General features: G+C 38.7%; 1 protein-coding gene across 12 annotated transcripts in view; it reads right to left on the bottom strand.

Moving 5' to 3' along the window:
• PDE1A (phosphodiesterase 1A) overlaps positions 1-12,963 on the bottom strand; it is a 329,201-nt gene that overhangs the window by 79,728 nt on the left and 236,510 nt on the right. For 6 of the 12 annotated variants that reach the window (XM_049615392.1, XM_049615393.1, XM_049615391.1 and 3 more), the window contains one exon: positions 7,295-7,336. The exons of 5 other annotated variants lie outside the window; for them this stretch is intronic. In XM_049615392.1, coding sequence (XP_049471349.1) covers positions 7,295-7,336 — 42 coding nt within the window. Of the gene's footprint in view, positions 1-7,294; positions 7,337-8,287; positions 8,510-12,963 lie in introns of those variants that run through there. One more of the 12 variants, XM_049615404.1, reaches the window with a different exon arrangement.

The raw sequence follows: 12,963 nt of genomic DNA, 5'->3' as shown, positions 1-12,963 counted from the left end.
AGGGGAAGGAAAAAAAAAAAGAGGTTAGAGTGGGAGAGAGCCAAAGCATAAGAGACTGTTAAAAACTGAGAACAAACTGAGGGTTGATGGGGGGTGGGAGGGAGGGGAGGGTGGGTGATGGGTATTGAGGAGGGCACCTTTTGGGATGAGCACTGGGTGTTGTATGGAAACCAATTTGACAATAAATTTCATATATTAAAAAATAAATAAATAAATAAACATTTAAAAAATTAAAAAAAAAACCTACCTTGATGGTAAGCATTGACTAATGCATAGAATTGTCAAATCAATATGTTATATATATCTGAAACTAATACAACATTGTCAATATACTTTTAGAATAAAAAAATTAGGAGACAAAAATTAAAATAAAATAATAAAAAACCTAAAAAAAAAAAAAAAGAATCTTACAACCTGAAGACACAGTCATTGGTGCATTTCCCTTAGGAATTCTTAAAGTGCACAATATACAAAAACAATGATAAAGAGTATATGTGTAATATGTTATCACTGTTGACTTCTGAGAAATGCTTTCTCTGTTTCTTTTTTTAGTGCCAAGACGGTCAATAAAGCAGAAAGTGAGGGGTCCTTAAGCATGGGTATAGATGGGGGGCCATGGAGTCATGAAAACTGACCTCCTGCCCAATCATTGCTCAACTGATCCTTGGGAGCTATTTATACCCCAAATTTTCTCTTGAAATCAGATGACACAACTCCCAAAGGGCTTATATTTTGAACTAGAAAATTTGCAGGGGAAGGGACTAAAGAAGGAGGCGGCCACGGAAGGAGAGGTCATGAGATTTTGACTTTTACAATTATATCAATGAAAATATTTCTGTCCACAATGGACTCTTGGAATATGGTTACATCAGTGTACCCACACAGTTATTTCCAGGCAATTGGTGCCCACATTAACACCTACTGAGTATTAAAATGCAAGTGTTGAATGCAATTAGACACTGGCTTTGTAAGTTTGAAAGTGTATTTTCCCTGCTTTACTCTTCGTATAAAGGACACACTTCAACAAGCAACTAAATCATTCAATTCTGCCCCTAATGTTTGCTGGGTCCAAGGCAGGAGCACATTTCTTTCAAATACCATATAATTAAGTATTTTAAAGTTATACATCAAATGAATACATTATTAAATGTGTTTTATCCTCCTACCTTTTAATAAGTTTCATAAAAGCCTGGGCAAGTTGAGTTTGAATCGAGAATTCTCAACTCCTTGCATGACAAGCCTGGGCCAGCTGGCTGTGGCTGCCCCTCTGCACCTGTCTAACCTCCTGCTCAGTGCCTTACTATGTAAGCAGGTGGACTTTGCAGCCTCCCCGTATACTTTCATCAACCTGCCCAGCTTTTAAAGCAGCTGCTTCTTGGCCACTCTTTAGGGGTGATGGGATGCACATACCAAGAGTGTCTTGGTTCTCTCAGGAGGAAAGACCTAAAGAAGAAGTCTGTTAAGACTTGGGAGACAGGCTAGAGAATCTTTGGGCAGAGAATTCTGGGGTCTCAGTGCTCAAAATATGGGAGAGGAGCACAGTGGGCAGGACAGGGAATTCCACAGTCCAAGAACCTAGAAGAGGGAGAAGAGCATGAGTTTCAGGTTCTTCCTGGCTTGAAGACCTGTCACCCTAGGGAAGGGGCACACCAAAAATGAGCCATCATTGAGCACTCAAAAATGAGGGGCAGTGTCCAGAAAAGCAATTATAGTGACCTTGGGCTAAGGATGGTATTGAACACGTACATGGTAAATACCTTCTAAGTGAGCCCTCCAGGGATAGCTGGGGGAATTAAGAGAAATTGATCATTCTGCAATATGGGTATTTGGGTGTGTGTGGGGGGTGGTAAGTGGTTCTCACACAGGCAAATCCATTAGTGTTATTTCTTGGAATAATACATACTTGTGCTCTGAGCTGACTGCCGCCCCCCCCCCCCCCCAAAAAACAAAAATGAAAACAAAAACAAAACAAAACCCCAAGAGTAGTACTAAAGTTTCGCTCAGACCTCAGAGTTATCTGAGGATAGAGATGATAATGCTGTTAACTTTGTTACTTACTATGAATCAGATGAGGAGCCAAGCTTCATCTAATTAATCCTTACAATATGACCATGAGGAAAATACAATTATTATCAGTGCCCTAATTTTACTGATGAATAAACTGAAGCACAGACACCTTAAGGGATTTGCTCAAAGTCATACAACGAGGAATGGCTGTGCTGCTTTTTGAGCTCAAGTCTGTCTGATTTCAGAGTCTGAGTTTTTAACTACTCAGCTATCCTTTCCCTCAAATGCATGTTTTCTTGCTAAGTTCCCAGACTACCTTCACATTAGGCAATAATATGAGTGATCATTATTTACTATCTCATCTCTACCATGAAATTTAGGGTTAAAAATAATTGATCTTAAAAAAAATCATAAAGAAATTTGATTTTTCAAATCCCTGGCCTACCAGGGAATTTCTGGTTGGAGGAAGCTTAAATTTATTTTTCAAAACTGGTGTGTTGAATCATTCTCACATAGAGAAATATATCTGTATAGGAGAATTTCAGGGTACTTTGAAATACAATAAATTAAATGTTGGGATAAGAATAGGTGATACATTTGAAATGCCATATTGACTTGTCAGTAACCTACTTCCTGAGTGTGAAATACACTTGAATTAATTCTTCCAGGCTACCACCCAAGCACATTTATTTACTTATTTATTATTTATTCCTTGTTTTGTTCCAAAAAGGATTTAAGATGTCAGGCTTGCAAATTTTTTCAACAATTTTGTTGTTATTGTTGTTGTTGTTGTTGGAAGTTTCCTTTCCTTTTTTCTGTCTACCTGATAACTTTCTTCTTTTGGTTTTATTAGTCTTTTTTTTTGAACTGTAAGAAGATGATAATTATATTTGAGTGACTATTGAGACTGAATATTTGGGTGGACAAGTTAGTTATACTGACCTTAGCTTAATTCTCAAGAGGCAAATCTTGGCTAAAACAAGACCAGCTAAGGAGAATATTAAAGTTCGGATGCAGCTTTCTTCAAGGTCTAAGGAGGTCTCTGTGCTTCCTCCGTATCTATCCAAGGAAGCAGAGGCCTAGGCAGAGGAGGTTCCATCCCACAAAACAGGCAGAAGGGGCCAGGGGAATGTTGGAGGAGGAGTCTGAGGAGAAGTCAAGTTGCTTGGACAGTTGGGATTCAGATTGTATTTTTTGAGTCAGTTGGGAGATGGAAATGGAGGGAATGGATAAAGCAGAAAACTACTCTAGGCCTGACTGATGACTCTTGGCTTTTCACCAGAAAGTCCTCTTGGCTCAAAAATATCTTTGAAAACATTCCATTAGGCACAAAGCTTCACATTCTATTAATTACCAATGTTTTTGATTAATAAACATCCTCTGGTTAGGAGAACTGCCTCTAGAGTCAAACTCCTGGCTCCATCACCTTTTAGTTGTGTGGTCTTAGAAAACATCCTTCATCCTAACTGAGTCTCAGTTTCTTTGCCAATAAAAGAGAAATGGTAATAATCGTATCCCCAGTACTTGGGTTATGAGGATGGAATGGATAAATGCACAGAAGCACTTAGAAAAGTGTCTGTCACAAAGCAAGTCCTCAAAGAACCCCCATTATTTACACATCTGCATTAGGTAGTCTAAGCAGACTTCTATTTCTGACATGAAGGAAAAGGAGGGTCTCCTGTCATAGGAATAAAAGAGTTTGAGACATCATGGGAAAAATTCAGCACCTCTTGTTTAATGCCCCTAATCTATGGTGGAATTTCAAAATGACTTTGGAGAGCCAAAGAACAACATAAAGAGTCTATGGATTGGGGCACCTGGGTGGCTCGCCCAGTTAAGCATCGTACTTTAGCTCTGGTCATGGTCTTGTGGTTCATGTGTTTGAGCCCTGCATCTGGCTCTGTGCTGACAGCTCAGAGCCTGGAGCCTTCTTGGGATTCTGTGTCTCCCTCTCTCTCTGCCCCTCCCCTGTTTGTGTTCTCTCTCTCTCTCTCTTTCTCTCTCTCTCTCTCTCTCTCTCTCTCTCTCTCTCTCACACACACACACACACACACACACACACACACGTAAATAAACATTAAAGAAATTATAAGAAAAAAAAGAGTCTAGGGGCACCTGAGTGGCTCAGTTGGTTAAGCGTCTGACTCTTGGTTTCAGCTCAGGTCATGATTTTACGGTTCATGAGATTAAACCCCATGTCAAGCTCTGCACTGACAGTGCAGAGCCTGCTTGGGATTCTCTGTCTCCCTCTCTCTCTGGTCCTCCCCAGCTTGCACTATCTCTGTCTCTCTCAACATAAATAAATAAACTTTAAAAAAATTTTAAAAAAAGAGTCTATGGATCATAAAGAGTCAGTGGGAGGAATTTCCAAAAATAATTTTTACCTACTTAAAAATTTTACCTGGTAAAATAGACGAATTCATAGAAATAAAAACTAGAACCGAGTTTCCAGGGGCTGAAGGGAGGAAGAAAGTGGGGTTTATCATTTAACGGGTACAGAATTTACTTTGGGATGATGAAAAAGTTCTGGAAGTGGACAGTGAGATGGTAGAACAACATTGTAAATGTACTTAATTCCACTGAATTGTACACTTTAAAGTGGTTAAAGTAGTAACTTTGATGTTTTTCACATCTTATCACAATACAACAATATCTACCTAGTATTGATCTTCCTGCCTCATTGTCCAGGGAATAGATTCTTCTAATTGGAGAAGTATGACGTGAGAGAAGGGCATTCCGTTCTTCATCTACCTGTGTGTCTTTCCAAGGATTACTGAGAGTGCTAGGTTGGAGGAAAAGGGTGGCTTGCAGGCCAGAGATGAAGCCTAAGAGCCAATAGTTTCCCAGATCTGAGACAGGTGACCACACCAGAAATCAAAACACAGGACGGCCTCCCCTGTGCCCAAGACTCATAGCTGTGAGGAACTGCTAATGTCCAGTTCAGCACCTCTTGTTTAATTCCCCTAATCTATGGTGGAATTTCCCAGTTGAAGGAGGCATTTCGGCACAAAGTTATCTCATGTACCAGTCAGGACAATATTTGGGCCACATTCTTAATAAAATCTTACGATTCTAACCATTGAATTTCTAACATTCTTTCACTTTTTTGTAGCCTCATTTTGACATCCTCGAAGGCTGTAGTTCTCAAAAGGTGGTTCCTAGACCAGCAGAATCAGCAGCATCTGGGAACTTCAAGGCTCTACTCCAGACCTACTAAATTAGAATCTTTGGAGGTGGAGACCAGCACTCTGTTTTAACAAGTCCTCCTGATGACTGTCATGAACACTGAAGTTTGAGAACTGCTCTCACCCATTTACAGCTTGCCAGTTAATGGAATACCTCTGCCAAGAAAACATGATTCAGTTACATTCCATAACATGGATTTAGCAGCACTGTTACTTCCATTCGCCCAATATTTCACTGTCGGAGATAAAGAATGTTGGTGAACTATCGGGAAGGTGCCTTAATTAACAAATATTTTATACTGATGTTACAAATGAGAATTATCTGTATGTTACTTAATTGCAAAATAGAAAAGGTTATTTCTCAACTGAGCAGGGGTGGAGCATGGATAATAAGAGCTGCAATATGCTTGGAGGACAGGAGTGTGAGGGAAGACAAAGAACATATTTCCTTCTAAACCTAGGAGGCCAAAATATGACAAGAATGACAAGAGGGAATTAACAACAGCCAAACAGAATAGCAAAATAATTATCAATGTACACAGACTCTCCTTCATAAATATTTGTTGAATAAATGAATAAATGTATTAAAACATGGGCAGAAAATCTCTAGTTTTAGTGGTTGTTAAACTTTTCAGATATTTACAGTAGTTAATAGAGGAAAAAAGTTCATTTTTGTTGTTTATTTTGATGCATATACTATATATGTTAACATTTTCAGTCAGGCCCTGTTTTATATGTGAAAAGATGATATCCCAAAATATTTTTACAAATATTTGCTGTTACCCTGTGGCCCTTTGTCCATATAGAGAGCCGATTATATTCGCTGATTCAAGTTATATATGAAACACAATTACCTGAAGGGGGAAAACTCCTGTTCCTTGAGTTTCAAAATCTAGATACCAGACAAGGAGGAGAGGCTCAGCCAAAGACAGTGGAAGATGATATAATGAGTCAGAGTAGGGTTTCCATTCCTATGCATGTGCAAAGACGCCCTCGGTTACACAAGAGAAGTCACAAAGGAAGACAGAAGGGATCTTGAGAAGGGATGCTGAATCCTGCCTGACCTTCTCCAAACAGAAAAACCCTGAGGAGGGTGACAGCACACCCCCAAATAATTTCTCAGGATCCCGGAACAGAAGAGAGCTGAATGCCTCACCCACCTCCAGCCCCCACTTCTGAAGGGAACTGGAGGACAGCAAGATCCCAGTGCTGAGCTGGTTGGTGTGTGTCTAGACAGCCTCAAAGATGATGGTGACTCAGCCCAGACTGATGGAGATGGCAATGAGAGAAAAGTGAGGGAGAGTACACAGAGACAAAATATACTTGGGAAGTAGGTTTGCTGATAGAATATGGTAATGAATAAGGAAATAATGCCCTTGTATTTAATGAGAAAAGTCTTAAGTATTTGACTTTCCAGTACTCAATCCTTGCCAAAGGACCGTGTATTGTTGTTTAGCTGTATCATGGAATCAATATGTTTTGTGGGCTACCTTGGAAACTGAATCAACCTATTACTTGTTTTAAAGGAAAATAGAGTGTGAATTATAAGTAGCTAACTTAGAAATCATACATTTGTGTTAGGACTTATTAGGATAAGACGACTGCCTGGATGGCTTAGAGATTAAGAATTTGAGCTTTGAAACAAGGCAGACCTATGTGGCTATTAGGATGCTCTCAACAGCAAGTGACATCATACCTAATCTGAAGGGGCTTAAATAATAGGAACATTTATTATTTTCCTTCAGAAGAAAACTAAAGGTAGGTTGACTCCAAGAAGGGCTTATTTTTAAAGTCAGCAGGTGGATAACATCATCAAGGACTCAGGTTTCCTCCATCTTTCTATGCTGCCAACTTTTAGTGTTAGATTTAGCTTTATGCTTATGGCAAGATGGTTGTATCAGTTTCAAGCATCAAACTCAGATACAGCAAAACCCAGAGGCACAGGACTCCTGTTTTATGGAGAGGAAAGCTTTTGCCCACAGTCCCATCAGTCTTCCTTTTATATTCCATTGATCAGAATGGCATCATACATCCATATATAAACTCACTGGTTAGGGAACTGGAGGCTAATTACTAGTTTAGTCAATTAAGATTTCACTCACTGTGACCCTGGGCCTGGAATTGGTCTTCCATGAATCATTTGTCTTTGCAGAGAAGAGTAAATAATTAAAAAAAAAAAAAAGAATGAGTTTTGTCGTCAAGGAAGAAGAGAAGAATGAATGTTGAATTTAAGTTTGAACTTGTCTCGGACACTTAATAATTATATGATCCTAAGCAAGTCCATTTATTTTCTTCATGCCTCAAGTTTCTTAACTTTCTAGTGGAAATAATATAAATATCTAATTTATAGGATTTTTTGAGAATTATATGTAATCATAAATGCAAACTGCATAATAAGTTTCCTTGGGTATAATTAATTGTCAAACAATTATTATTAATATCATTATTAGGAGAGAATAATATTTAAAGTGATATTTTTTCAAATCCAGTAAATATTCATTTATATTTTATTGACCCCAGGGGAGCCTGGGTGGCTCAGTTGGTTGAGCGTCCCACTTTGGCTCAGGTCATGATCTCGCAGTTTGTGAGTTCGAGCCCCGCGTTGGGCTCTGTGCTGACAGCTCAGAGCCTGGAGCCTGCTTCAGATTCTGTGTCTCCCTCTCTCTCTGCCCCTTCCCCACTTATGCTCTGTCTCTCAAAAATGAATAAAAGTTAAAAAAATTTATATTTTATTGACCCCAAATTTCACAAACAGTAAGATCTTATATAATACATGGAGCTTTTTCTTGTTTGTCATCTCTCAAAAGATCTGGTCAGATTTTTTTTTCCCCCTTTTCACCACTGAGGCTGTTTTTGAAAGTTTGTAGAAAGTAACACACCACAGATGGACGAAAATATGAAAATCACCCAAAATGTACCGGCACTTTTTCTAAGCCTGGTTTTCACACTCCATCCACAGGGTGAGAACAGCCTACAAACACATCACTCCAAACAACCACCCCTCCCTACAACTCACACCATAAAAATGGAGTTCATAAAAATCATAATTTGCTTTTTAGTGATTCACTGAGCTCCAACAGTGTCTTAGCACATACCTTTCAACTTGATTTCCTCAGAGACCCCTCCAAATAAAATCAATCTAATATATAAGGCCCATATCTGTAAATGCTCCCTCACTAAGCAAATGATAAGCAGCTCCCTCCTATCACCCTGCTGGTGGCCAGGGTAGGTTAGGCATGAGCAGGTCTTTATAAGGGACTTCGTAACCATGGATAAAACCACAGAATTCCAGAACAGAATGGGGCTGGAGAATTCATCTTCCACGCAAGAAAACCAGTGACTAGAGAAAGAAGAAATCAAAAACACTTGCCCAGGGGCTTATCCTTAGTAGGAGCAAAACCTGGATAGGAGTTGTTCCAAATCCCACACAGATCCTGATCCAGGTCCCCTACGTGTGGTACTAACATAATTTTCACTCTAGAGAGGACAAAGTTGTTATTGTTTAGCGGAGTACTTTCCACCATTCTCAATTCTTTGGCATGAGATTTATTTTATTTTCTTAATATAATTTATTGTCAAGTTGGCTAATATACAGTGTATACAGTGTGCTCTTGCTTTTGGGGGTAGATTCCTGTGATTCATCGCTTACATACAATACCCAGTGCTCATCCCAACAAGTGCCTTCCTCAATGCCCATCACCCATTTTCCCCTCTCCCCTGCTCCCCACATCAATGCTTAGTTTGTTCTCTGTATTTCAGAGTCTCTTACAGTTTCCTTCCCTCCTTTTCTGTTCATAACTATTTTTCCCCTTCCCTTTCCCCCATGGTCTTCTGTTAAGTTTTCCAAGTTCCACGTATGAATGAAAACATATGATATCTGTCTTTCTCTGACTGACTTATTTCACTTATCATAATACCCTTCAGTTCCATCCACGTTGCTGCAAATGGCAGGATTTTATTCTTTCTCTTTTTTAGCATGAGATTTAAATAAAATTGATCCCCTCCTGGCTCATGAGATGTTTGACCACTGCATTTATATACCCACCTCCCCTGGATATACTGTTTGAGGGATACACGTATTACCTGACTAGAATCAATGAAATATAAAGGTTATGTTTGTCAGAGCCTCTGGAGAGAAACCTTTTGTCATTCCTGCTGGATTTGAAGGTGTGAGGATATAAAGCTTGAAAATACTACTGCCATCTTCCTACCACTAAAAGGATCAGAAGGAGGCCACTGCAGAGCAAACAAAACACAGAGGTGGGTCCCTAGACATCATTTTTACCTGGAGTCACCTATGCTTATACTTAGTAATAGCCATCAATGTGTGGACAGTGAGAGTTTCTTGAAGGTGGTTTGATTGGGCTTCCTGTCACTTATAATTGAAATGTTCATGAAAGGTGTTCATTAGTCCTCTTCTTTTTCCCTTATTGCCTGTGCTGGCTCTAAATGTCCATGGAGTACACATGAGTCAGTGCCATCATGATATGTGCAGGTTGTAGTGATTAACCACAAAGGGTTTGCTCTCCATTGTTACATTGAACCCATAGTTTTATAGTCCATGGTCTATATTTTGGCCATAATTATCGTAGCAGTCTTACCCATAAAGAACACCTGAGTTTAAAATAAATACTAATTAACCTTTCTGATTTTGCAATGTTACTTATGTTTTGCTTATATGAGGAGCCTTGGCTGTGTACTAGTTAGTAAGCTCCATCTTTATCTATATTTTCCACTTATGCTTTTCCACTTCTAAGGATAACTTCTCTACCTAATCTTTCCATAACTATTATTTCTCTTTGACCCAAATCTCTTTTTCATTCTTCATCTCCAGGCTAATGGAAGCCTTCCATTCTATACAAAATATAAAACAAATAAACAAACAAACAAGTAAGTGTTCCCACTAATAAACTGTTCTATTTATGCTTTTTCCTACACTAGCAAATTCTTGAAAAATAATCTAATTTCTTCTTGAGCCATTCCATAGTAATTCTTCACACTACTATAATCTGGGTGGCTTTTCTCTTTACTGAAACTCCACTGAGTCATCAGGAATCTCCTAACTGCATCCAGTGGTTCTCCCTGTGGCATTTGATTTACCCTTTATAGTAACCCAGCTCCCATTGGCTTTTGGTGCTTCATATCTTCAGATATCCCTCCTGCTTCTGTATCTGTTCTTCTGATGTCTCCTCTCTAGTAACTTTCAGTGCTTTTCCACATCTGTCCTTGACTACCTTCCTACTCCACACCTCTATTTCACATTTCATCCTGTCCCCTGACTTCAGTTACTAGGGTTACATAGTGACCATATTGAGATGGAACTCCAAGAGTTTTTGAAGGCATTTGGAAGTGAGAAAAATGCACATTTGAAAAGTCAAAAAATAATGTGTTGTTTTTCTACAGAGGCTTTATTTTATCTACAGAGGCAAACTGCTCTTTTGCATAATGAAAAATCTTTTGAATAGGTCATTTAGTTATATAAGAATAAAATGAAGGCCCTACTCTGGCATACAGAAGATTGATACAACATAACTACAAGAGGCTAACAATCTCTAAACAGTAATGTACACAATGTTCTCATTGGGAGCACAGCTGAAACACTGCAGATTCAGTGTATTTTAGAAAAAAAAGTCATTTTTTTTTCTAAATATGGATTTACACTGCATAGTCTTTGAACATAATTGTTTATCCTTGAGATGAATGCACAACTTGACATTAATTTTGATAGCCCCTTTTCTTTCTCTTGGTCTTGGAGCTTGAGGTCCTGAACTCAGGATAGGAAAATATGTTGAAAGGCACTTCCATAGGGGATAAGCTGGCTTCTGGAAGATGGGCTTCGACTTTAGAGGATTCAGAGAAATTCCTGGTAGGGGACCTCTGTGGAAGGGGTTGAGTTGTGGGTTCTGAAAGCATCCATCAGGAAGGTCTTATAGCAGTTACAGCTGATTCTAGCATCAGTTTAGGGAACTGGAAGCAGGTATTGAGCTCATGCTTGGGAGTGGAACCCACCTATAGATTTCTGAATTTGAAGGAAAAGTAGGTGACCTGCAGGGGAGCGATTCATCATTTTGAAGCCAGAGACCTGGCTGCAGAGGAAAGTGATAGCCAGGGAAGATGGGTAAAATAAGTAAACACTCACTGGCCATTCTCAAAAACTTTAGGATGGGGATCATGTTGAAATAGCAAAGGAGTTCCAATTATTGAAATCAAAATAAAGCATGAAAGAATCAGACCTCTGTGCTATAATCCTCAAATTCTCATCTTTGATACTACATTTCTGAACTTCAGTGCTCCTATACCTAGCATTTTCCAGACATTAAAAAAAAAGGAAGTCGTTTTGTTAGAAGTCATGCATTTAAGAATGAGCATGGGGAGCTTTGCCAAAGAACAAAATTCATTAACTTAAAGGAATACCTGCAAGTCCAATCATATCCAGGTTGGAATCTCAACTCTGTACAATTCTTACTCCATGTTAGTTCCTCTGATTATGACTTAATGCCACTACTTAATGTTTCCTCCTGTAATCTGTCCCCGTGCTTGGGTTTCCCTCTCTAACATACAACCTCCCTGTTTCTTGTTTGCAGCATTTGTCGTTGTGCTTAGTTTGATCTTCCTGGCTCTTGACAGCTCTAGCCACCAACTACGGGTACAGTTGTGTTCTTGATTCTACTGACCAGTGTGTCTGGTATTCATTTCAGGTACTCAGTAACTATTTGTTTCATGAGTGAATGTTCCTTGGTAAATCCCTACACTCAATGATTTCAAGAGACTTAAGCTCCGAGGTGCCCCTGACTTCAGTCGATTTCTACCAGAATAACTCCGGGAATTGCTGATTGACATCAAAGCATTCTTGCTCAAGTTAATCTCTCACAAAATGAAGAACTCTTAAACTTAGTAAGACACAGAAGTCAACTGAGAACGTTTTTATCAAGAGGCATAGCCTATTAAGATTCCTTTCCAGCAGTTTGGACTTTGCTTTAATTTCCAGGTAACTACATCCCACCTGTCTTCATTTTTTTTTCAGGATCAAAACCTATTTTTCAGGAAATTATTTTATGTATTCACTAGGAAGTATAAGTTATATATCTTAATATGATATGTATCCTAGAGGTATCTGCATTTTTATTAGTATAGTAAAAATAGTGGCTATTAATTAACTTTTACTCTATCAGGTATTGTGCTGCTTTTAATCCTCAGATCAACCCTATAAGGTTAGCATTGTCATTATTCTTATTTTACAGATGATGAAGCTAGGAAATAGAGAAGTTAAGTAACTTGCTTAAAGAAAGGAAGTATTGAATGGAGGATCCAGGTTTTGAACAACCGATTCTTTCTAAATCCAGAATCAGCACTCTAACTATGGTAATTCTAAGCCTTGGATCCATTCACATTAACAAAATGAAGATATAAATTATGTTGTTCAATGGTATTAGTAAACATAATATCCATCTCTGTAAGTATCCCTCCCAGACAGCTGCCTCCCCTCATGAATAGCAATTCATGAGGCCACGGATGCTACTTTGCCTGGCAATATCCAAATCTAAATAGTGACAATCAGACAGATTTTTCTGTCTCTCTCTCTCTCTCTCTTAAGGCTACATGTTTCTGGATTACAACTGTTGCCGCTCTGAAAAACAATAGCCTGTAGGGACACATCTGAAAGCAGGACTCATAAAATATTTGCATTTACATTTGAAAATGTCTTGTTAAAAAACCAACAAACACTTGTATTCATTTGGGAAATTATTCTATAATCCTTCAAAGAAGGTCA

This window comes from Panthera uncia, assembly GCF_023721935.1.
Source record: "Panthera uncia isolate 11264 chromosome C1 unlocalized genomic scaffold, Puncia_PCG_1.0 HiC_scaffold_3, whole genome shotgun sequence".
NCBI classification, from domain to species: Eukaryota; Metazoa; Chordata; class Mammalia; order Carnivora; family Felidae; genus Panthera; species Panthera uncia.
This window is presented reverse-complemented; position numbering and strand designations above follow the sequence as displayed.